General features: G+C 37.5%; 1 protein-coding gene across 6 annotated transcripts in view; it reads right to left on the bottom strand.

The window, feature by feature from the left end:
* Positions 1-27239, bottom strand: part of RABGAP1L (RAB GTPase activating protein 1 like) — a 726983-nt gene that overhangs the window by 504228 nt on the left and 195516 nt on the right. For all 6 annotated transcript variants that reach the window (XR_011247784.1, XM_069546100.1, XM_069546103.1 and 3 more), the window contains exons 12-13: positions 14243-14336; positions 3855-4005 (exon numbers count right to left, since the gene is read on the bottom strand). Coding sequence is in view for 5 of the 6 variants with exons in the window: in XM_069546100.1 (XP_069402201.1) it covers positions 3855-4005; positions 14243-14336 (245 nt within the window). In the remaining variant the exon portion in view is untranslated. The remainder of the gene's footprint in view (positions 1-3854; positions 4006-14242; positions 14337-27239) is intronic.

The following is a 27239-nucleotide window of genomic DNA, read 5'->3' as shown; positions in this document are numbered from 1 at the left end:
GACTCTTGAGAGTCCCTTGGACTGCAAGGAGATCCAACCAGTCCATTCTGAAGGAGATCAGCCCTGGGATTTCTTTGGAAGGAATGATGCTGAAGCTGAAGCTCCAGTACTTTGGCCACCTCATGCGAAGAGTTGACTCATTGGAAAAGACTCTGATGCTGGTAGGGATTGGGGGCAGGAGGAGAGGGGTACAACAGAGGATGAGATGGCTGGATGGCATCACTGACTTGATGGACATGAGTCTGAGTGAACTCCAGGAGTTGGTGATGGACAGGGAGGCCAGGCATGCTGTGATTCACGGGGTCGCAAAGAGTCAGACACGACTGAGCGACTGAACTGAATGTAAGCTTCCTTGGAACCCTCACAGTTACAGATTCTTTCCAATGTATCTCTTCCTTTGGCGGACTCTAATTTTTATCTGATGTATATCTTTTTGCTATTAAAAAAAGAAAACGTGTAATCCTAACACTTTGCTACATGCCTGGGGGAGTCTATTCAGTTCAGTCGCTCAGTCGTGTCCGACTCTTTGCAACTCCATGAATTGCAGGAGTTTATGGGGACCCCCAAATTTGTAGCCATCTAGTATAAAGTGAGAATGGCACCGGGGATCCCCAACCTTGCAGCTCATTTCAGAAATCTTGGGCAGAACTTGGCAGTATCAAGGACTATTCCTTTAACCTCAAGTTTGGATGCTTTTGTCTTTCCTTTCCTCTTTACTGGACACAATACAATGTAGAGAAGTCATTTGAGACAACAAGGTGACAAGCACAGACCAAATATATCAGACAGAGTTCAGTCAGGGACACAGAACCTGTTCTAAACATTTCAAAATGGATTAATGCAAGGACTTGGTCCTTAAACACTGGACCAAAAGATTGGGAACATCAATGCTAGCTTATAGGTCTGCTACAACTATAGTCCAAAGAATCAGGAGGTTGCCACTGCTAATCAAGATAGGAAACTGAAGGGAAAAGGAACACAGAATGAAGGCGGGAGATTCATAAGGGAATGTCCAGAGCAGATGAAAATCTCATAAGTGGCAAAGGCCAGGCATCTGCCTACTACTGCCAAAGAAAAACAATATGGCTTTTTCCTCCCTCCAATCTTCACAGGCAGAAAGTAAACCACTGTCAGAATTCCAGAGTGAAAGGAGTCTGGGAATGTTTTATTCAATGAAAACATTTATGTCATTCTGTCTCTTGGATCTTCTTCCTGAAAACTGTATATTCAAAACCATCATAGTGCTTAGTATATATTTATAAGTATATGCTTAGTAAAGCTTTTATCACACATAAAAACATATATAGTCAGGAGTTTATAAACAATATTGTGTCAGACTATTTTCATTTTTATCCCAAAGTCTGAAATCTTAAAAGGTATGAATTAACAAACTCTCTTAGCAGAGAAAGGAATATGACAGTAGCTGCTGCTGCTGCTGCTAAGTCGCTTCAGTCGTGTCCGACTCTGTGCGACCCCATAGGCAGCAGCCCACGAGGTTCCCCCGTCCCTGGGATTCTCCAGGCAAGAACGCTGGAGCTGCTACCCCACAAATAGTCATTAAAAGTATACAATTTCTTACTCATAGGAAAAAGTGATTTGATGCCAAGAGTTATGGTCTCTGGATATTTTTCCTCAGATGGGTATCATTAATAAAAATGTCTGAGCATAAACTTCCAATATATGTATATTTATTATTTATGTTTATTATTCACAAGTGCTACTGTACTAATAAAAATACTATAAAGCATAGAAACAGACTATGAAAAAGATTTTTTTAATGAAAAATGTTTGCTTAACAAAAATACTACAAAAATATTATTCAATATAAAATATGGGTAATTTAATTTTTCTATTTTCTGTAATTTTTCTATAAAGATAAACTTTATATGACATAATATTCAGCAAAGTGTATAATTCACTGGTTTTTAGTATATTCACAATGGTGAGAAACTGTCACGTCTAATGCCAGAATATTTCCCTCATCCCAAAACAGAACCTCAGACCTGTTAGCAGTCACTCCCAATTCCTCCCCTCCTCCATACCCTGACAAACAGTAGTCTATTTTCTGTCTCCATAGACATATCTATTCTGAATATTTCACATGGACAGAATCATACACTACGACTCCTTATCTTTTAATATGTTTGTCAAGCAATTTATAAAATGACAGTTTGAAAACATTCCCAAATCAGTTTTTTGATTCATAGTTTTAATCATGAGCATATCTGGAAAACAATAACACAGAGCAGAGGCACATTTGTTTCAGTCCCACCCATCAACCATTTTGATGAAACATAGCTAGGCGATTCCTCATTTTCTCAAATTATTCTTAATAAATCAGAAGGCAGTGAATTTTTATATTTCTAACAATCAGTCTCAAATTTCCTGCAACTACTTGCACAAGATTTAAATGTTCTTGAAATTTATGATTCCAGATTTCAAAGAAAGAAAATGGTAAGAGTTTTTTAATAATACAGACTTGCAGTTTTCAATCACAAAAATCACAGTGATGTTCAAATTGCCAAATGTTTCAAACATCCTTTCCTATAACATGAATTTATTTCCCAAAGTAGTTGCTTTGTCATCCATTATCATAATATTAGTTTTTGACTGAAGGAAAAGAGTAGTGTGTTTCTCTTTTTTAATATCTTGATATGTAGCATCCTGTGACATCAATCTTTGTAAACCATTCATCTATCCTATGAAGATTAGAACTAGATAACCTGTAAATCCACCTAACCTAATGCATGCAAACTGCAAGAAAACTGAATATTCTAAAAGTGAATACATGAGTGTGAGCACCACTGTTATTTCATTCCAAAGTGTGCAAGTCCCTTCTTCCCCCACCTCACTCCTGAACCTCAAGGGATAAGTGGCCATTAGCCCCAAGAACTTGGTAAGGTACCAACCACAGCATAGCAAATATGAGCATAGCTTAACATCATTTTGTATCTGTAATTTAAAATTGCAAATGGAACTTTAGATATCTCTGCCCCCAACATCAATGGATTATCCTGCACATTCCACTTCAGAAAATACTAATTACAAATGGTAAAAAGGGTTGTTTAATATATTAATTGAGCAGTGACTGAATATACTAGGAACTCAGAAAATATCTGTGGAAAGATTGGAAGGAAAGAGGTAAGGAAGGGGAGAGGGAATTAGAGGGGCTAAAGAATTTTAAAAACTGATGTAGCCTGAGGAGTAAAGTCTTACTGAACAAAAAAATTCCTTCATGAAGAGAGATTTTCTTTAAAAAAAAGTTATCATTATTTTAAAATCATGATTTAGAGTAGATTAAGAAATTGGGAGGTAAGATCTAAGAAGAAAGCCTAGGAGCCAGGATTACCCATGTTCTAAAATCAGTTTTTTGGACATAAGCAGAGGAATTTACATTGGAACCAAAGGCTCCTGACAGGATAAGGATCTGGGCAACTATCCACATCATCTACGTGTAAGGTTACATAAGCACAGATAGTCATAATTTCAAGTTAATTTGACTTTAAAATTATACTAGAGTACAATTATACTGTGTACAACTGTATATAAATCTCACACAGTAAGAAAGGTTAATTGAAAGTATTTGAAATGTAAGTATATTCCAACATAGTAAATAGTTATAACAATCACTGAAATGAAAAAAATGAAAGCCAAGGCATTAAGTGTTCATAGATGACTACAGTCCATTGTTTATCACTATTCAACAAGAGTTCAGAACAAAAGGCAGACATAGTCACCAAACAATGCAGTATAGCTTTTCAAAAAGTTCAAAGCATTTATGACTTATTAGAGCTATGAAAACAGGATTTACTTAATATACTGTCACATGAGAGTAATATGAAAAGAGCTCCTACCTTTGTGATAAGAAGTCGGTACCTATCCAGCATCGCTTGGTTGTCATGGCAGCCTGCTAATAATTGCCATACCTCTGCCCTCAATGCTTCAGGAACACCACTCTTCACCAGAGTGGACAGCCCCTTTGGTCGTGCACCAAGGTTACTGTGCCTGAGAAAACAAGAAAATAAACCATTCATACTCCCTTCACCACTACTGACCTGCTGCTATTATGGAAAATATATTAGTGAGTTTATATTAAAAAAAAAAAGTGTAAACACTGAATCAGGAGGAAAATGGCAGCAAGTGGCATGAAATAATATTAGTAGTGTTTAAGTTTAGTAACATCTTCAACTTTTTTTCTTGATTGCATCTTGCTTATTAGTGAACCACATTATCCCACCCTCCTTCCTCTCATTTACTTTTTAAACATTCTATGAACTTACTCATAATAATGAATGTGTTAACTGTATATTCCCAGGCATCATTTCAAGGCCTAAAAAGAGCCATTTGAATCCCCTGAGATGAATGTATGGTGTGTGTGGTAAGGGCTGGGGGCTAGGGATGCTGAGAGTGGATCAGAAAAGAGACCTATTACACCTTGACTATACTTCTAAATCCTGATCCAAAGTGCTTGCAAAAGGAAGAACCTAGCCCTTTCCTACAAACCTCATATGACCTATCCAACTCCCTAGCCACGTACACTTAGCAGCTTTACCCATTCCCAAGGATGCTTAGAACATGAACAAAGACAAATACATTGTCATGAAGCCAGTTATCACATAGCAGGTATGCGACTCTGATCATCTGCCCAACTGAACCAAAACTGAATTGTAGTTCCCAGCCTATGTCTGGAGAAGGCAGTGGCACCCCACTCCAGTACTCTTGCCTGGAAAATCCCATGGACGGAGGAGCCTAGTAGGCTGCAGTCCATGGGGTCGCTGAGAGTTGGACACGACTGAGCACTTTCACTTTCACTCTTCACTTTCATGCACTGGAGAAGGAAATGGCAACCCACTCCAGTGTTCTTGCCTTGAGAATCCCAGGGACAGGGGAGCCTGGTGGGCTGCCGTCTATGGGATTGCACAGAGTCGGCCACGACTGAAGCAACTTAGCAGCAGCAGCCTATGCCTAGCTTGAACCTGGAGCTATGTTCCACACCGTTTTGTTCAGACTTTATCTCTACTTTTATTTGCTGCTCACCTTTAATCTCTTAAGAGTTGATCCTAACTTAACCATCCAAACTTTAAAGATGTACTGTGGTTTGGTCTAACATCCCAGGTTTTTGCTTCAGGTTTTGAACCTGTGAAGTCATAGAAACCATATATCTATTTTCTAAAATTGGCCTCCTGCCTACTTTATCAAATTCTCCATCTTTACACTCTTCCAAATGCAGCCCAGACCTCAGTTTTGGCATGTCCTTCACTTGAAAGTATGTTTCAAGCTTTCCCCATACTCTCATAACCCGACTATCTCCGAAAAATTGTAACAATTTCTGTAACTCAAAAGTTCAAGTAAACTCATTCCATTAATATCTTTAATAAACCATCAAATTTATGACCATTCTGCTTTCTTTCAGCCTTTTAAGGGAAAACTTTTATATTGCTGAGTTAGAGAACCTAACGATACTGACAGGCTTGAAGCAAAACAGAGTAAAAAGAGGTAGAGCTTACACAATTTAACATGCCATGACACCATTAAAGAACCTTAATTATGCTGCTAAGTGAAAAAAGCATGTTTCAAAATAGCATATATGGTATTATTTAAAAAACACATTCTCTCTCTCACACTCTCTCCTTAACACATATTATTTTGAAACCTGCTTTTGACATGCATAGGGAAAAAATATGGAAAAATAAACAACAAAATATTTATGTAATGGAATTAAGAGAAAGTATTCCTTTTATTTTTCTATACTGTTTGAAATATTTATAAGGATCTTGAATCCTTTTATAATCATACACACAAAAAAGTCATTTCAAGTCTTTAAATTTCTCCAGTGGACTTCAATTAAAAAATAAATTAATTTGGGAAAACACCATAGCCAAATATGCTCCATAAAATACATCAAGTAGAGGCTTCCTTGGTGACTCAGTGGAAAAAAAAAAAATCTGCCTATCAATGCAGGATACAGGCGTTAGATCCGTAGTTTGGGAAGATCTCATATGCTACTGAGCAACTAAGCCCACGTGCCACAATTATTGAGCCTGTGCTCTAGAGACCGTGCTCCATAACAAAAGAGGCTACGACAATGAGAATCCTGCACACCATAACTAGAGAGCTGCTCCTGCTCACCCCAACTAGAGAAAGCTCTCACAGCAATGAGACTGAGCACTGACCCCACAAACAATGAAAGAATTCAAAAAAAGAGTTGATTTTTATAAAAATGTGTCAGGTAGAAAGATTATTAACTATTCCTGATGAGATTTACACCTGAGTAAACTATATGACACATGGGTTTCCTTCCAGCTGCCTATTCTTCACTCTCCACTGCATTTAAAATTAGCAAAGAAATGGTGCACCAAAGAGAGCCGGGAATAGTTTCATAAAAGGATCGTTTTTGTAATTTTATTATTTGAATCTCATCACTGATGCAATGGACATGAACTTGGGCAAACTTCAGGAGATGGTGAGGGACAGGGAGGCCTGGCATGCTGCGGTCCATGGGGTTGCGAAGAGTCGGACACAACTGGGTGACGAAACAACAACAGCAACAACATACTTTTGAATAGGAAAAACACATGATTTGAGGGCTAGGTGAGTTTCTGAACTCAGTATAAAAAAAACTAACTAAAAACAACAGTGTGCCAAGGGCTAAGCTCATTTCTCATGAAATTAAATCCTGAATTATGAGTCCCATAATGAATAATAAAAGAGTAACTCAAAGTAATTAAATATACTACATGTACTACACGGTTATATGTGAACCGTGAACTTCCAGATGTTCAAGCTAGTTTTTGAAAAGGCAGAGGAACCAGAGATCAAATTGCCAACATGCGCTGGATCATCGAAAAAGCAAGACAGTTCCAGAAAAACATCTATTTCTGCTTTATTGACTATGCCAAAGCCTTTGACTGTGTGGATCACAATAAACTGTGGAAAATTATGAAAGAGATGGGAATACCAGACCACCTGACCTGTCTCTTGAGAAACCTGTACGCAGGTCAGGAAGCAACAGTTAGAACTGGACATGGAACAACAGACTGGTTCCAAATAGGAAAAGGAGTACATCAAGGCTGTATATTGTAACCCTGCTTATTTAACTTATACTCAGAGTACATCATGAGAAACACTGGGCTGGAGGAAGCACAAGGTGGAATCAAGACTGCTGGGAGAAATATCAATAACCTCAGATATGCAGATGGCACCACCCTTATGGCAGAAAGTGAAGAACTAAAGAGCCCTTTGATGAAAGTGAAAGAGAGTAAAAAGCTGGCTTAAAGCTCAACATTCAGAACGAAGATCATGGCATCCAGTCCCATCACTTCATGGCAAATAGATGGGGAAACAATGGAAACAGTGTCAGACTTTATTTTGGGGGGCTCCAAGATCACTTGCAGATGGTGACTGCAGCCATGAAATTTAAAGATGCTTACTCCTTGGAAGAAAAGTTATGACCAACCTAGACAGCATATTAAAAAGCAGAGACACTACTTTGCCAACAAAGGTCTTTCTAGTCAAGGCTATGGTTTTTCCAGTGGTCATGCATGGATGTGAGAGTTGGACTATAAAAAAGCCTGAGCACCGAAGAATTGATGCTGTTGAACTGTGGTGTCGGAGAAGACTCTTGAGAGTCCCTTGGACTGCAAGGAGATCCAACCAGTCCATTCTAAAGATCGGTCCTGGGTATTCATTGGAAGGACTGATGTTTAAGCTGAAACTCCAATACTTTGGCCACCTGATGTGAAGAGCTGACTCATTGGAAAACACTCTGATGCTGGGAGGGATTGGGGGCAGGAGGAGAAGGGGACAACAGAGGATGAGATGGTTGGATAGCATCATCAACTCAATGGACATGAGTTTGGGTAAACTCCAGGAGTTGATGATCGACAGGAAGGCCTGTGCTGTGGTTCATAGGGTTACAAAGAATCGGACACAACTGAGTGACAGAACTGAACTGAACATGTTATACAAAGCTCAATGTCAGCACTGTGTATCTACAACTATTAAAACTCCAATAAATATCTCCCACATAAAAGAAACCTTTTTATTCAACTCCACATAACACTCCAGATGTCATATTGTCTTCCCACCTTGCACATCAAATTTCCCTAACAGATGACTGTACATTATCTCGACTTCTTCCCTCACACTCATTCCTCAGCTCAGTTCACCATGGCTTCTCTCTTTTATGTAAGTAATACATGACCTCTCTCCATGCCACTAATTTCCAGAGACATTTTTCAGTCCTTCCACTGCTGACCATTTTGTTTCCTTGGCATCAGTGACAAAGCACTCTCTTTTCCCTCCTCACAAACCCAACTGCTGATTGCTTCTCCTCTATTAAAGTGTTTCAAGCTGCCAATCTCTCCCTCTCCCTCAATGATCTAATTCTCTCCACTCTCTCATCTCTAGGCATTATTACCCGTCCCCACAAATTCTGAGCTCCAGAAATCAATATATTCAAATTTGAACTCATACTCTTTCTCCCTAAACCTGATCATTTTCCAGGGTGCCCTACCTCAGTGATTGTCACCACAATTCAACCAAATTAGAAACCTAGATGTTACTGTTCACATTACTCTCTATCCCATAATTTATTACTAATTTATCAAGAAATCTAATGCATTTTATTTTCCCGACCTCTCCAAAATCCTTGCACTCCGACCTCCACTGCCACCACTTCTACTCATTCTGCAACCTCTGTAATGACCTCCTAACTTCCACTCATCCTATTACCATGCATTTCCAATACAGCAGGGAAAATGAAGAGGAAAACAGCTTGATTAAATATCATATTGGCTCAAATTACTCTGCATAATCAATTATATCAGATTCTGAATCTGAACTATCTCTTCTTACACAGGCATACACACACACATACACATGCAAACACACACCTTAAGGTTAACAGTCAACAGTCCCTAGTATACCTTTTACTGTAATATGATTCAACTCAACCAATATTCTAGCTTCTAGCTGGCCCTCGTCTATTTGGCCAGGCATAACAAAAAAGTCTTTTCTCCTCTCTTAAAAACCCAGGCACTATTTATCTTCATAGTGAAGTGAAAGTGGCTCACTTGTATTCAGCTCTTTGCAATGCCATGGACTGTAGCCTGCCAGGCTCCTCTGTCCATGGACTTATCCAGGCAAGAATACTGGAGTGGACAGCCACTCCTTTCTCCATCCAGGTCTCCCACATTGCAGATGGATTCTTTACCATCTCAGCCAACAGGGAAGCCCTAGAATACTGGAGTGGGTCATGTCGTGTCGTGTCCTGAAGTTGCTCAGTTGTGTCTGACTCTTTGCGACCCCATGGACTGTAGCCTACCAGGCTCTTCCCTCCCTGGGATTCTCCAGGCAAGAGTACTAGAGTGGGTTGCCATTTCCTTCTCCAAGGAATCTTCCCAACCCAGGGATTGAATCCAGGTCTCCTGCATTCCAGGCAGATGCTTTAACCTCTGAGCCAACAGGGTAGCCTATCCCTCTTCCAGGGAATCGTCCCCACCCAGGAACTGAACCAGGGTATTCCGCATTGCAGGTTGGTTCTTCATCAGTTGAGCTAACTTACAGACTGACATTTAAAAAAGAACTGGGTAGTTCCATAATACATGATTAACAGCTTTAAATTACTGATTATTCTGGTAATGATACAGTAATTAATTAGAGTATATTCAACACCCTGTATTTAAGAGATACTGATATCAATGGATACTAAGCCAAAAGCTATAGTATACATCTATGACCAGAGAAGATCCAAACAAAAGGACAATTTATAAAAATAGTCATTGTTTCAGTATTTCTAATAAAAATATAATTACATATAGTCATTGCTTTAATACAGCATTAACTATACCTATCAGGAGACTTAGAAGCAGACATCTAATTAGGACAAGTGTTGAACTCGGCACTAGAAGCAATATAGGTATCAAATGATTCAAAAAGTCACATATAAACCAGATGTGCTAAACAAATAGTAACTGGGAAGTTTGTAATGCATGAATGTAAGTTCCACAAGGGAACGAATATCTGCCTTCTTTACTTATATAATCCCAAGCAACTAGAACAGTGCCTGTTATATACAAGGAATTCAATAATTTTAGATAAAAGAATAGATTTATGAGACTAAATTAACATGAACAACTAATACAGCTAAGCTAAAGAATGCTTTTTTTTTTAAAGGCAAACAGTCTTACTGATTTAACAGCATCATAAAGCAGTTGTATATTCATCTAGTTACCTTCGAAGAGGGATCTTTTCTTGAAACTGTTTGGGCATATAAGAACTTTCTCTATTTTTAAGGTTGTCTAACAAAGAATTTCAAAGAGGAGCTATAATTTCTAACAAAGACAGCAGAGAAATCAAGAAGTGAGAAGAAAAGGCACTGAATGATACTCAGCGGTCACTTATGGAACTGGGGCAATTTGCCCCAATTGATAGAGAGGAAGCGGAAGTAGGCGGCTAGAAGCTATGAGAACGTGAGGGCAGCAGCTTGACCCACCTCAAACGGTCTTCTCAGAAAAAGGAATAGTTAGAACTGAAACTAAAAGATGGGAAACATCAAGTAAAGCTGGGGATTTGTCCTTCCCTCATTAATGGTAAGACCTATATGTCAACCGAGGTCTCACTTAAAGTTAACCAAGATGCATGAAGAAGTTTCAAGAAAAGAGATAGATTAAAGATCACTAGGAAAAGCAAGAGCACATATTTTGTTCTGATTTGTATATGCTTTCACCGGGTTTTTTCATTAGTGGAAAAAGTTGAATATTATATTGATGTGAAAAGGAAAGAAGCTATTTATGTTCATGCTTAGTGATTTGAATTCTTCATGTTTTCCGAGTTTAGATATTTTGGGGGGGTCATTTTGCTGATGTTCAGCTAGGTTGAGAGATCATGGATTAAGAACATGTTTTCCTACCTTGATAATAAGGAAAGTCATGAAGGATACAACCAAAGTGCCTATTATATCTGTACCAATTTTCTGCAAGTCTAATAGTCCGAAGGTAGTTTTATTTATATATAGTAAACCAATACTCAATTTTTATCTCAAAGTTCCCTTAGTGTTTTGCTTAGAAAATCTTCCTGTCACAAAAGTTGACTTACATCTGACTGTTCAGGGTCAGCACAGTGTTCTCCTAGTCTTTAAGAATCTCAACAGCTTTTATACAATTCAAAACCAGAAACAGTTTTCCAGAAATAATTCTGCCCGAATTCTTTAAATTATTTAACATGTAAGACATCAGCATTACCATTCTGAATATATTCAACACATATAAAAAAAAAATCTTCTACCACTTTCAGTTTGGTGTTTTCAAGTCTTTCTATCACAAGTGTGTTAGTTGCCCAGTCTTGTCCAATTCTGTGACCCCATGGACTGCAGCCTGTGAGGCTTCCCTGTCCACGGAATACTCCAAGAAAGAATACTGGAGCGGGTAGTCATTCCCTTCTCCAGGGGATCTCTTCCCAAATTTCTATCACAAACATTTCCTCAATTCCTCTCTTCCTGGCCCTCTTTCTCTCTTTCTCCCTCAATCTTTGTTTGCTCACTTTTCTATGTAGTATTTCAAAATACCTAAGGGCTTCCCTGATGGCTCCCATGGTAAAGCGTCTGCCCGCAATGCGGGAGACCCAGGTTCGATTCCTGGGTTGGGAAAGTCCCCTGGAGAAGGAAATGGCAATCCACTCCAGCACTCTTGCCTGGAAAATCCCATGGACAGAGGAGCCTGATAGGCTACAGTCCATGGGGTCGCAAAGAGTTGGACACGACTGAGCAACTTCACTTCACTTCACTTCAAAACACCTTAACTCTAATCTCATATGAAGACCTCCATCACTGAATTTTCAGTCTGTTTTCCATTATCTTTTCCATAGTATCTTCATTTTTTCTGATAATTTAAAATTAGTATTACTCTTCCTTTATATCTTTCTAATAACACATTTCATTACCTGAGTTCTGATTTTATCCATAAAAGTTTCACTTTATTTTAATATAGTGATCTCATTGTTTTACAGTAAGTTCAAAATACTTTCAACTATATTTTATTTAAAAGCCCCTTGATAATACAGGCTGTCTCCTCATAAAAAATATTTTCCCCCAAAGCACCAAATGAAGCACAACAGGTGCTCTACCTAACTGAACCATAGAAATATCTTCTTGTAAGTCCCTAGCTAATATTCCTAAGACTCACTCAAATGCTTTAAACCCACGAAAACATTAATGTTAAAAAAGATATGCCAAGACCAATTTTAAAACTTTGTCAATTCTTGTGTAATAGAAATAAACTTCTCTCAATTAGGCAAATGTCATCATTTTCACATAAACTGTCATGACACAACTACAATGCAGACAAGTAAAAATAAAAATACCTCAACTGTAAAAGATTCAGGAAGTTTTCTACAGGTCTAAAAACCAGTTATCCGAGTTCTTTAAAACAGTTCCCTAAGATTCTATAAACGAGGTGGTTGAAGTCCACTACAAAAATATAATGTAGAAAGATTATATTTCTGAAAAAGTGTACACTGAATGGTAGCTGAGGAATCCCATCAACTCTACTCTAGAATTCTTACTCCATTTGGAACTCCACTTTATACATAAGGCCCATGAGTTTGGTAAAGACCTCATCAACCCATGCAGTAACTAGCTACTCTATTAACAATTTCATCAGACTCCGGAATTACCTTCTAAATAATAAGAAGCATCATAAAAACAATTTCTTTTTTTAAAAGTTAATTTCCAAGAAAATTTTTTGTTAGTATTTACTTGTATTTATTTGTTTGGTTGTGCCTGGTCTTTGTTGCGGCACTGAGAATCTCTGGTTGTGGCATGCGAACTCTTAGTTGCAGCATGTGGGATGAAGTTCCCTCACCAGGGATTGAATCTGAGCCCCCGGATTACCAACTGGACTATCAGGCAAGTCCCCATAATAGCAACTTCACCTTTAAAGTATTTGTTGGGAATTGCCCTTATTATGTTTATTGTATTTTTTTTTCCTACTTCTGTGTTCATCCCAAAATTTCCACTGGGTGCTAACAGAAACATTTATTCATCATGTCACAATTCTGTTTTAATGTCTTTGGAGGGACTGATGTTGAAGCTGAAACTTCAATATTTGGCCACCTGATGCAGAGAGCTGACTCATTTGAAAAGACCCTGATGCTGGGAAAAATTGAGGGCAGGAGGAGAAGGGGACGACAGAGGATGAGATGGCTGGATGGCATCACCGACTCAATGGACATGAGTTTTGGTAAACCCTGGGAATTGGTGATGGACAGGGTGGCCTGACGTGAGGCAGCTCATGGGGTGGCAAAGAGTAGGACACGACTGAGCGACTGAACTGACCTGAGAAGACTGGAAAGAGTATCCGTTTTCTGAGTCTGTTCTCTCTCTTACTAAACCTCCTACATGCATCCATAATAACGAATCCAGAAATCTATGTACTTTATAGAAATGGCAGTCTGTCCAACTGCTTAAAAACTCCTGCCTTTGGAGCCAGACTGCCTAGATTCAAACCCTGCCTCTGTCATTGACTTACAGCATGATCACGCTCCTAACTGTAACTCCATCACTCAACAAGTCCCATCTCTTCCTGCCTATTCATCAGCTTCCCTTGCAATTGTGTCCTCTTCCTCTGGCATCATCAAATTTTCTCTCTCTGCAAGTCACGTCTAGCAACACACAATGTACATGCTCTATTGACCATCCTAATTTCTAGAATTTCTCAAACTACCTCTCAACCCACATTCACTTACTAATATGTCCTTATTTCTTATCACCCCTTTATAGCAGAACTTCTCTGAAGAGTTATCTATCCATACCTGATGATCACCTTTCCTCCTAGATACAGTCTGACCAGGCTTTCATTCCTCCCTCTCTATGGAGAGTGTCTTGTGCGAGTCACCAGTGACATTTAAACTGCTGGACCCAATGAAATTCTCAGGCTTCCTCCAACCTGACCTGTCAGCAGCTGAGCACTTCCTTCTTGATAGACTTATTCACTTGTGTTTACCTTGACTCTCCTCCCACCCTATTGGGTGTGCTTTCTGGGACTCCTTTGCTATATCTTTCCTCCTCATCTTTCCAACTGCCGAACACTGGAGCGATTGAGGGCTCAGCACCTAGATGACTATCTATATTTACTCCCTACATTATCTCAATGTAAAGATACATAAACACACAGTTTTTTAATTAATACGACAGATTTACAATCATGTAAACATAAAATTTTCAGTAAGAAAAATAAATTTTTACCATCTTCCTAGCAATTCTCCCCAAGAATATAGGATCTTCTCAGGACAATCCTTAGACACATCACCTGTTCCGCTTGAGAGTTCATTATCACTCTCTGCAGAAGAAACACAAAAACAACAAACATTATATTATATAGTACATTCTATATTTATGTGTTATAAAACAAGAAGCATGACTGTTTCTAATAAAACAAATACTTCTGCTTATATTACACCACTGCAAAAATAACAGTATAAACTTCAATAATATATTTTATTTCAGTGCCAAAATAAATATTTTCAAAGCACAAACTTTTTATTAAAATTCTTGTCCACGGTTTACAAGGTATGAAACTGAAAATACCTATAAACAAGTATCTTTACCCAAAGAAAGTAAAATTTAAAAACTAATGGTAACATGGTTAGAAATTCCTATTTAGTGTTCTATTCATCAGCTTAGTATTCTCAAATATTGTGTGTGTATATTCAGTCACTCAGTTGTGTCCTACTCTTTGAGACCCTGTGGACTGAGGGCCACCAGGCTCCGCTGTCTGAGGGATTCTACAGACAAGCATACTGGAGTGGGTTGCCATTTCCTGCTCCAGGGTATCTTTCTCAACCCAGGGATCAAATCCATGTCTCCAGTGTCTCCTGCATTGCAAGCAGATTCTTGACCACTGCACCACCTGGGAAACCTTTATACTTTATTAAAATCATTTACACATTTTATATTATAGTTATTAACATTAATATTTGATGAGAAATAAATACTAAAGAATCAGACATATATATCAATATATAACACTGAGAAACATTTATATTATGATACAAATAGACAACCAGAAATCTAAAAAAAAATTTTTTAAGATATATTGAAAAGTACAAGATATTTTTGACTGTCCGTGGGATTCTACAGAGAAGCATACTAGAGTGGGTTGCCATTTCCTGCTCCAGGGGATCTTTCTCAACCCAGGGATCGAATCCATGTCTCCAGTGTCTCCTGGAGATGAAGCTTTCATCTTTTAAAATGGCGACTTCATAAAACATCACAAAATGTAAAGTAATAGTTTTAGAAAGAATAAGACAGCTTGAGTTATAGTTTACAGTCAGTAGTGAAAATAAGTTAACTCTAAATTCTATAAATCTTTTGAATGGTAACAGACTTGGTGGAGAAAGGAAATGTAATGGGCACAATTCACCTACATTATAACAAATCTTTCGACACAGTGCTACCTAAGAAAAGACTGGAGAAGTACCGATTGAATGATAAAATAAGCTAGATAAAAATCTGTCTGGCTGATAGCAAGTACCAAGGTTTCACCAATGCTCTTACAGTAATAATAGGGATTGGCATTAAGTAAATCTCACAGGGATCTGTGCTAAAAACAATATTGCTTAGCATGCGACAAATCCAGTGATCCAAGCAGAAACTCATTCATACCAGTGGATATATTCAACACCAAAAATTAATGTGATAAATAAAAGGTTTATTTGGTGAGGTTTAAAAGATGTGCTTATATGCACCTGAAAAGATTTTATCACATATCCAGCAAAATATAAACAAACTATATACACACACACAAACAAATGCTTCATCATCTTTAGGACAACATCAGATAAACAAGAATGATGATGGACATTTTATTCTAGAAGCAAGTATTATTCTGGACATTGGGAATGAAGGTTAAGAGGCTATACGCTAACATCACTGCTCTAGGAAATACCTCACATAGAAGTGAGAGGTTCTGTTTCTTTTAAAGCTAAAGCAAATGAAGTATTACTAAGTATTGGAGGAATAAAGTAAACAGAAACAACTGAAGCCTTGATATTAAAATAGCCTAAAATGAAAAACTATGCCTTATAGTCCTTATAATTTTTTAACTAAAATGAGGCACTTCTGAGAGTAATAGGAAAATGAATAAAGGAAATCTCATTTAAAATGAAGTCAGGAAGCCCTGAAGGGGCAATTCTCACACATGTATCATTTGTGGCAGCTTACAGGCACTAACAGGAAGGAAGATTTCCTCCTGACCCAGCAAGGACAAGCTGCTAGCCACCTGCAGTCAGTAAAGAACCCCTGTAGCCCTCCCCAGTTTCCTCCTTTTCTCTATAAAAGCAAGCCCCTCTCCTCCATTCTCCAGATATGCCTATCATTTAATGTTGTTTGCTTGTTCCAAATTGCAATTCTCTCCTATTACAAAATAAACTTATTCTGCTGGTTAAATACCTGGCTGGTTTTGTTTGTTTAACATCAGCAGTGAAAAGGGACACTATTAAAAATTACACTAGAAAACAGGTTAAACTTACACTATCTCAGGCAAACAGACTTCTGGTTATCCTTCTTATTAATTAGTACCAAACATAAGTATTTATAAGTTGATATTCAATTAAGCAGGGTCCAAGATGATCCCACATTATACTCTAAGTTGCCACACAGTAAATAATAATACACCAAAGTACCAAATTATTTGATGAAGTTGTACATGCTGAGTTGGGAGATCAAAATCTAAGAACACAATAAAACAAACAAGGAAACAAACACCAATGGACATCACTAATCTCGAATATGAAAAAACTCAAAAGGTACTACTGATATTGAGAATCTTTTGGACTCATTATTCTTGCTGTGAAAGGAATCCCTAAGCATGAAATAAAACCAAGATGCTTTAAGAGAGAATAATAAATATAACTACCTATAAACTTAAAACTTCTATGAAATAAGGTACAGTATATATTTTTTAAAAACTATATTTACAGTACATATTTAGCAAAAAAATTCTAACATATGACAGGATTATTTTGTGGAACATATCAAAATAAAGAGCAGTCCAACAGAAAATTGGGCCAAGGACATGAACATAGTACAGGGCAAAATACATAAAATACAACTAGCTAAAAAAGAAAGCCCTATCTCATTAATAATTTTTCAATGCAAATTAAAACAATGAAACATATTCATTAATTAGACTGACAGACAGTATAAAGAGTAATACTATCTGGTGTTGATAAAACAGGAGACAGGAAGGTTGATACTTAAATAAGCAATCTTTAATTTCTTAAGATTCTAAGATGAACATACCATTTGGTCTAGTAACTTCACTTATTGAAATGTATGATCCAGAAACAGATATGCAAAAAAATATGTAAAAGGATTTTAATTGTATCATTGTTTGTGAAAATAAGAAACTGAAAGCTATCAGGAATCTATCAATAAGAGTTTTATTAACTAAATTATGGTCTATCCAGTTTAAAAGAATGATCTAGCAGTTTAAAAGAATTGGTGAATCTTTATAGGCTAACATGAAAATCATCCAAAATATATTGTGATGAAAAGAAATAAAAGAGTAATTTTAAGTATGGTTTTATTTTAGTAAATATTATTCCTTATATGATTACAAAGATCTTTAAAAATACCTGTAAGAATAGACACCAAACTATTAACAGCAATTACGTTTCAATAACTAACAGTATCTTATCACACAGGATTACCTTGTTGCTGCTTTATTTTGAGAATACGTTCATACATATAAAGCAACTAGGAAGGAAAACCCTGGAGCAAGAAAGATGAGAAATCAGGCAAATTCTCTGTAAAGACAAGAAATTGCTCAGGTTTCAGAGTACTGACTGAAAAGGAGGACAATTCCTATTTTGACTGCATGGGAGGCTTTTAAGAAATATGACAATGTGAAGAGAGTTAGTTGAGGGAAATTTGTAGGTAATAGTTTCATCTTCCTCTATAAAGCGTAACTTTAGGAGAATTCTCTGATAAACTCTGCTTAATTTGCACAGCAGGATTTGGTAGAGACCCTTCTTAATATGCATAATTTCACTTACTTATCATAAAGATTTTCCTCATCGATTTCAATTTCCCTGCAGTTACTGGTGTCCTTTAGAAAGCAGGACCATGAAGAGCATTTCAGATGTCACTGGATTTATACTGTAGGCTACTACTTTCTTTAATCTACACATCAGTGAAATGGAAATCATATCAATCAGGTAGTGTTGTAAAAATTAAATGAAAATATATTTGAAGTACTACACAGGGTGCCTGGCACATAATAGCACTCAAGTGTTAGCTATCGTTTTTATTCTTATTGTTATTGAGCCCTTAGTTGCCTAACTTCAAAGCACTTAAAAGTAACTTAAAAAGGATTCCAGGTTTGTTCGGTCTTATCCACGGATTTCTACTATGCAGAGAGCAGAAACCAATTGTACAATGCCAAAAGAAGTTATAATCGATGTAAATTTTTAGATCAAACAAAATAAATATGTATGATGCTGCAATCAAAATAATTTAGTTTCTTAACTTTGGCACCACTCCCTGCTTTGAAAAAGAACTGTGTTTCTATTACTGATGTTTTTCATCCTAATCATAAAAGGAAATTTTCAAAAAAAAAAAAAAAGGAAATTTTCAGAGCTAGTATCAATAAACATCATAAAAGGAAAAAAAGTATAAACACAGATATACAAAATACTTTTTTTCAAATAAAGTTAAAAATAAATAACAAAATTAGGGACAAATAAGCACAAAAATCTCATTTTCTTTTCTTTTCTACTAAAGAATTACTCATAAAATACAAAGCTGAAAAGTAAGCACAGATAAAATGTGACTACTGACGGTTTTCAGATATTTTCCCCTTAATTTTAGTCTTTCTTAATAAGTAATAAATATTTGTTGAAAGAAATACAGGCAATCACAGGTTGCTAAAAACTTTCTTCTAAACACACTGGGGAGAAAAAAAACAAAAACTTTACTAACTGTGCAAAATGGGTAGAAACGGGTCTATAAAATGACACCTGCCAACCTGGAATAGTAAAAAAGTGACTCATTTTAATTGCCTGCTGCCTGCTAAGTCACTTTGGTCATGTCCAACTGTTTGAGACCCTATGGGCTGTAGTCCATCAGGCAAGTCCATCTCCAGGCAAGAATATTGGAGTGGGTCACCATTTCCTACTCCAAGGGATATTCCCAACCCAAGAATCAAACCCACGTCTCTTCTGTCTTCTGCACTGGCATGTGGATTCTTTACCACTAGTGCCACACTGATTAATTAGTTGTAAAGAATGTCATTTTGATGGCCAAACTCTATAGCCACATTTTAATGACTTTAAATACAATATAATCTCTCACTTTTCACATCACAGAGTCAGAATATACTTTTTACATAGAAACTTATATGCAACTGTAAATCATTAATGTAGAACAAAATATATTCCTTAGTTTCTGAAATGTTCTAACATTTCCCACTGTCCAAAGTAAGTTGATTTACAATAGAGAAAAGATTCAAGGTAGAGACCACAAATTGCTTGCTTCTTTCCAACTTAATTATCATGACTGTCATTCTGAATCTAATTACAAGTTTAAAATTAATAATCCCTGTAGTTCTTAAGCGTAAGTGATTAATAAAAATGTATCATTATTTGCTGAAACCTGTCAACCACACTCAACAGAACTAGGGCAACCAATATACCTGACGGGAAGGACAATTAACAATGTTAAGCAAACTGTTACATTTTACATTTTTCTGGGATATTAATGACGTAGAATTTATTTAGTTATGTATTTACACTTTGAATTTCAGTTCTTTGGAAATGCATTTCAATTTTACTTCCATTTTCCTGTTTTTAAAACTGTATGTATGTATGTATGACATACAAAAAACTGTAGATATTTAGTATATAAAACTTAATGTATTTGTAGAGGTTAGCATAGTCCTAGAATAAGAAATTTGAGTAATGTCTATCTGAATGTATTATCTATGACCCTTTGCAAAATAAACTGAGGTGGTAAAAGAGGAAAATAGCATCTGGCAGACTTTTTAAAAAGAACATATGATTTAATAAAATATTGTTTTAAAACACATTCAAAGAATGACTTTTTTAAGGCAGCCATTCAATTATAGGGAAAAATTAAGCAAGAGTTGGAGATAATTAGAAACAAAGGGTAGCAAGAGAAGAAAGAATTCATCAGGCTAGGTCAAATCTAACTTGTGGTACAAAGAGAATTAACTGACATCTACCATGTGGTACACAACATACTCAAGAGTCCTCTGAGAAGACGACCCTCTTCAACCAGGAGTGTAACTGAAAGGGAAAATACTCACAAATAAATAAGAAAGGAAGGGGAAATGCCCACAAAACTAGCCAAAGAAGCCATATGAAATCAGGCCGTCGAAGTAACAGTGAAATCAGGTGCATGTCTGCAGTTGGGTTTATATATTCCACTGAGAGACTGTAATTCAGAATATAAATTCAGTTGAGTTACTGAGAAAATTAGATAAACAGACACGATGAGGACTGAATAACTATCCATCCATCTATTTGTGTACCTGTGTGTGTGTGTGTATAACATGTATATGTGCACACTTATGAACATGTACATGAGTGTGTACATATATACACGTGTCTATCTGTGTGTATGTATGCGGAGAGGAAGAGAAGGACGGAGGGAGAAAGAGAAATGGGTAAGTGTAACAAAAATAAGGAGGGGTGACAAAATCTGGAGGAAATGGTTCTCTTTAAGAGAAAGCATATTAAGTATATGAAGAGATTGCCAAGTATAGAACACAATAGAGGGAAAAGCAGAAACTGACAAAAATAGACTTGGGTTAGCTTTTAATACGGGCTTTCTTGGTGGCTCAGATGGTAAAGAATCCGCCTGCAATGCAGGAAACCTGGGTTCGATCCCTGGGTTGGGAAGATCCCCTGGAGGAGGGCACGGCAACCCACTTCAGTATAGATGATCTCATACACACAAGGATTTTAAAATTCAAAAGTCGGAAAAAAAAATATTTGTGAAAACAATAGAAAATAATGGATTTTTGAGAAAAACTCAAGTTTTGGGAATTTAAGTTCTATGTGTTGGGCCTGCTAACATTCTCTGTGTGGCCCATGATCACACATCTTCCTGTGATGTCCTGAATACTTGTCTGCCTTCCTTTCCAGACTAACTTACTTACTTTTGTCAGAAACTGTGTTCTAGTCATCACTGTATTCCTCCCTAACAAAGTACTGGGCGATTTGGCTGGCAACATTTCTATAGAGACACAAAAGACCACAAACAAAGCAATCTTAAGAAAGAAAATCAGACCTAAAAGAATCAGGCTCTTTGACTTCAGACTATACTACAAAGCTACAGTCATCAAAACATTATGGTGCTGGCACAAAAACAGAAATACAAATCAATGGGACAGGATATAAAGCCCAGAAATAAACCTACACACCCATGTTCAATTAATTCATGATAAAGGAGGCAAAGACTATACAATGGAGGAAAGAAAGTCTCTTCAATAAATGGTGCTGGGAAAACTGGACATCTATATATTTAACAAATGAAGTCAGAACATTCTTTAATACCATACACAAAAATAAACTCAAAATAGATATGAAACATAAACATAAGACCAGATACTATAAAATTCTTAGAGGAAAACATAGGCAGAACACTCTTTGACATCATAAATTGCAGCAATATCTTTTCTGAGCCATCTCCTAGAGTAGTGGAAATAAAAACAAAAATAAACAAATAAGAACTAGTCAAAAGAGTTTGCACATCAAAGTAAACCATAGACAGAATGAAAAGACAACTGACAGAATGGGAGAAAATATTTGCAAATGATGCAACCAACAAGAGACTAGTCTCCAGAATTTAAAACAGATCATGCTGCTCAGCAGCAAAAAAAAAAAAAAAAAAAAAAATCAAAAAATGGACAAAAGACTTAAGTATACATTTCTCCAAAGACAACAAATACTTTTATTTGCTTGATTTCCTATCCCTCTTCAGCTCAGTTCAGTTGCTCAATCATGTCCGACTCTTTGCAACCTCATGGACTGCAGCTTTCCAGGCCTCCCTGTCCATCGTCAACTCCCAGAGTTTACTCAAACTCATGTCCATTGAGTCAGAGATGCCATCCAACCATCTAATCCTCTGCCATCCCTTTCTCCTCCTGCCTTCAATCTTTCCCAGCATCAGGGTCTTTTCAAATCAGTCAGTTCTTTGCATCAGGTGGCCAAAGTATTAGAGTTTCAGCTTCAGCATCAGTCCTTCCAATGAACACCCAGGACTGATCTCCTTTAGGATGGACTGGCTGGATCTCCTCTTTGGTGCTTTCATAAATGATATCACTATCTATCCAGTTGCTGAAACTGCAAATCTACAAGTTGTTCTTTTACGCTGATCACCTACATTTAATTACCCAACCCTGTGCACACCACCTCCAAAATGTTATCTCAAATCTATCTACTTTTCTCCCTTTCCAAATACAACTCTAACTAACCGCTAGCATTTAGACAGATCTCACTATGAGGGTCTCACAAATGATCTTCCTGATTCTATCCATGCTCTACTGAATTTCATTCTACAGATATCCAGCTGCTGTGGCATTTTGAAATCATGAACCAAATCTTTGTCTCTCCAGCTTAGAACCCTTCAAAGTCTTCAAAAAAGAGAAAGCCCGCACTGTGGCTTACAGGAAGTAACATGATGTTCCCCTGGCTACCCATCCACATCTGTTGTACTGCTAAGTTGCTTGTCCCCTGCCCTTTGGCCATCTGTCCTCCCTTTCACTTCTTCAAAATCATCAGGCATACTTTCACGTCTGAGACTCTGTACCACCTGCCTCCCTCTTGAAATGCCCTTTCCGCATCCTCCAATGGCTGACTTTCTCTTGTCATTCGGATCTCAATTTAAATGTCACCTCCTCAGAGAAATTTTTGCTTACCACCTAATCTAAAGCAGCTACTCAAACCTATCAAACATCATTTGTTCTTTACATTTTTCTTATTTATTTATCATCTACTATCTTCTTCCCAGTTAGAAGTAGAAAAAATTTATCTATCCTATTATTTCAGAGGTTTTCAAGATCAACTCCAGGTTCAATGATTCCCTAGGAGGACTCACAGAAATCAGCATATAGTTACTAGTAACACATGATTTACTAGTGACAGTGAAAGGATACAAAGAAAAATCAGCAAAGGGAAAAGGCACACTGGGTGAAGTCTAGCAGAAAGAAAGCAGAAACTTCCAGGAGTCCTCTCCCAGTGGAATCCTCTCCAGGTGCTCAGTGCTTAGTCATTCAGCTGTGTCCAGCTCTTTTCGACCCCATGAACTGTAGCCTGCCAGGCTCCTCCATCCATGGGGATTCTCCAGGCAACAATACTGGAGTGGGTTGCCAAGCCCTCTTCCAGGGAATCTTTCCAACCCAGGGACTGAACCCAGGTCTCCCACATCGCAGGCAGATTCTTTACCATCTGAGCCACCAGGGAAGCACACTCAGTCCCTCTAGTAATGAGCTGTGACACCATGTGTGAAACACTATCTACCAGGAAAGCTCATCAGAGACTGTGCCTGAAGCTTTTTCTGAGGCTGGTCATAAGTACCCCATGCTGAGCATGTACCAACATTTCAGAAGCCAGAAGAAAAGCACGTGTTCAGGATAAACCATACATTGCACAAACAATTCAGGCACAGTTAGTCATTATTCTCAGTTAGGGAATGTGGCAACACTCCTAAAATCTAAGTTTACCAATATTAGCCAAAGGCCAACCCTGCAAACAGGCTCTTCTAAGGACAAAAGTTTGAAGTTTGTTATGTTAACTCTTTCTTGCACATTTATCGACCCCTATATCACCAATTATAACTTCCATTAACAGATTTTAAAAACAAGAATAAGTTTTTTGTCTCTGAATTGAATATTTCTAAGAAATTCCCACTCATTAAACAAATATTTACATAACACTTGATACATGATAGGCATTGGGAGCTCCAAAAATAATAAAACACCATCTGCCCCTTAGGAACTCACACTCTAGAAGGTGACAGAAATTAATTTAAAAGACCATATTTATAAGAAAGCATTTTAAAAATTACTAATAGTGGTGCATACGAAGTGCCATTAGAGCATGATGATGGAAAGACTAACACTACCTTAATATATAACAAAATCACATTCAGGAAAAATTAAGACAGAGAGGAAAGGGCCTACTTCAGCTAAAAGATTATCTGAAGGAGTAATACTTGAGCCTGAGCTGAGATCTAAATGATAGGGAAAATGCAGCCAGAAGAAGTTCTGATCAAAGTACCTTTCAAACAAATAACATACACAATAACACTAAGAAAGGTCGATTAGAGGGAAAGCTTTAAATACTTAGAATATTATAAACATTCAATAAATGGTAGCTATTAGCATACCGTGTCCTCTTCATGCATTAAGAAACTGATGATTTTAGAGATTAGATACATGAAGCCCATACCTCTAGTACATTTGTATACCATTCATATATAATCATCTACCAAAAAAAATAATTTTAGACAGAAGTTAAAAATACTGTAAGTAAAATGAAGCAAACTACCGCACAATTGCACTCATCTCACATGCTAGTAAAGTAATGCTCAAAATTCTCCAAGCCAGGCTTCAGCAATATGTAAACCATGAACTTCCTGATGTTCAAGCTGGTTTTAGAAAAGGCAGAGGAACCAGAGATCAAATTGCCAACATCCGCTGGATCATGGAAACAGCAAGAGAGTTCCAGAAAAACATCTATTTCTGCTTTATCGACTATGGCGAAGCCTTTGACTATGTGGATCACAATAAACTGTGGAAAATTCTGAAAGAGATGGGAATACCAGACCACCTAACCTGCCTCTTGAGAAATCTGTATGCAGGTCAGGAAGCAACAGTTAGAACTGGACATGGAACAACAGACTGGTTCCAAATAGGAAAAGGTGTACGTCAAGGCTGTATATTGTCACCCGGCTTATTTAACTTATATGCAGAGTACATCATGAGAAATGCTGGACTGGAAGAAACACAAGGTGGAATCAAGATTGCCAGGAGAAATATCAATAACCTCAGATATGCAGATGACACCACCCTTATGGCAGAAAGTGAAGAGGAGCTAAAAAGCCTCTTGATGAAAGTGAAAGAGGAGAGTGAAAAAGTTGGCTTAAAGCTCAACATTCAGAAAACGAAGATCATGGCACCCGGTCCCATCACTTCATGGGAGATAGATGGGGAAACAGTGGAAACAGTGTCAGACCTTATTGTTTTGGGCTCCAAAATCACTGCAGATGGTGACTGCAGCCATGAAATTAAAAGATGCTTACTCCTTGGAAGAAAAGTTATGACCAATCTAGATAGCATATTCAAAAGCAGGGACATTACTTTGCCGACTAAGGTCCGTCTAGTCAAGACTATGGTTTTTCCTGTGGTCATGTATGGATGTGAGAGTTGGACTGTGAAGAAGGCTGAGCACAGAAGAATTAATGCTTTTGAACTGTGGTGTTGGAGAAGACTCTTGAGAGTCCCTTGGACTGCAAGGAGATCCAACCAGTCCATTCTGAAGGAGATCAACCCTGGGATTTCTTTGGAGGGAATGATGCTAAAGCTGAAACTGTAGTACTTTGGCCACCTCATGCGAAGAGTTGACTCACTGGAGAAGACTCTGATGCTGGGAGGGATTGGGGGCAGGAGGAGAAGGGGATGACCAAGGATGGGATGGCTGGATGGCACCACGGACTCGATGGACATGAGTCTGAGTGAACTCCGGGAGATGGTGATGGACCGGGAGGCCTGGCGTGCTGCAATTCATGGGGTCGCAAAGAGTCAGACACGACTGAGCGACTGAACTGAACTGAACTGAAAATGAAGCAAAAATTGATTAGCTATTCATTCATTCAAATATTTACTAAGTACTCACTACATGACCAAACTTAAGAAGATGAAAGAGACATGCCTCCTAACTTTGAGGAATTTATGTTCTAGGAGAAAATAAGTACTTGGACACAGACACATGAGAGGAAAGCAGAATATGGGCTATAACAGAAACAGGAACAGAAGAAGTCAGTGGTTGGAGTAGGGTAGTAAACATGCCTTAGATCAGAACACTTAAGCTAAAGCAATAGGTAAATGAAAAACTAAGCCTTACCCAATAAAGGGCAAGGTAGGGGGCAAAACAAATATGGAAAAAAAATTAAGGGTTATGTGATTAATAGACATACATTTTCCTAAGCTGTGGAAGCAACTTATCTCCTAAATCTTTTATACAAAAAATACCCTGAATAAAATAAATCATTTCCAAGAAGACACTTTTAACACAACTGTAAAATATCTCTTACACCAACCTTTGATTAAATCAGAAAATACAAAATTGGCATGACATAAAAGGCCCTCCATTATTCAACCTCTGTATTCTCTCTAATCTCACTTCCCACCCTTACCGATGAACAATGGATATTTTATTCCACATATAATGTGGTTTCCCATCACCTGAAGTTTCCCTCTGCTTGGAAGGGCTCCTTTATGGTAGTGTCCAAACATTTCCAGCTAAATAATAGCATAATCAAGACTGAACTCAGAGGCATAATTTTCAAAATGTCTTCCCTGAATTTTCAGGCCAAACCAAGTTCCTTTTAGTCAGCTCACATTATGCCCTGTTCTCATCTTACTAAAGCTGGCCCACTGATCCATAGGATCTGCCTCCACAGATTCAAACAATCATGGACCATCTGTAAGGGTACCTGAGCATCTAATGATTTTGGTATCAACAGGGAATCCTGTAACCAATCCCTCCCAAACACCCAGGGATGACTGTACTGCATTTACAGCATTTTACTAAAATTATCTATTTATGGGTCTTTTCCTTCAACCATAAGCTCCTCAATGGTAACAGTCACATCTTATTTTTGTGTCCACAGCAATGAGCACAGCAGTGGGTGCCCACTAAAAGTTTATTAAACTTTTACAACTTTGATAAAAATTACCAATAACAAACCTGAGTTATAGATGGCTTTCTAACCATTGCAACTGATCCAGGAATCACACTTGAAAAACTTAAAAAAATAAATCATTAGTTTTCTTTAGAGGGAACATCCTGAATATCAATTATCTACATTTTTCAGTCTATAGTACAGACTCTTCAAAACAGAGATCATCAACAAGTGCCAAATGTACCTGTGGTTTGCATTGTGAATGAGAGAGGATCCAGCTGCTCTGTATACTTTATAGGTGAATGAGCAGGAA

Source organism: Ovis canadensis, chromosome 12 (genome assembly GCF_042477335.2).
Source record: "Ovis canadensis isolate MfBH-ARS-UI-01 breed Bighorn chromosome 12, ARS-UI_OviCan_v2, whole genome shotgun sequence".
In the NCBI taxonomy this organism is placed as follows: domain Eukaryota; kingdom Metazoa; phylum Chordata; class Mammalia; order Artiodactyla; family Bovidae; genus Ovis; species Ovis canadensis.
This window is presented reverse-complemented; position numbering and strand designations above follow the sequence as displayed.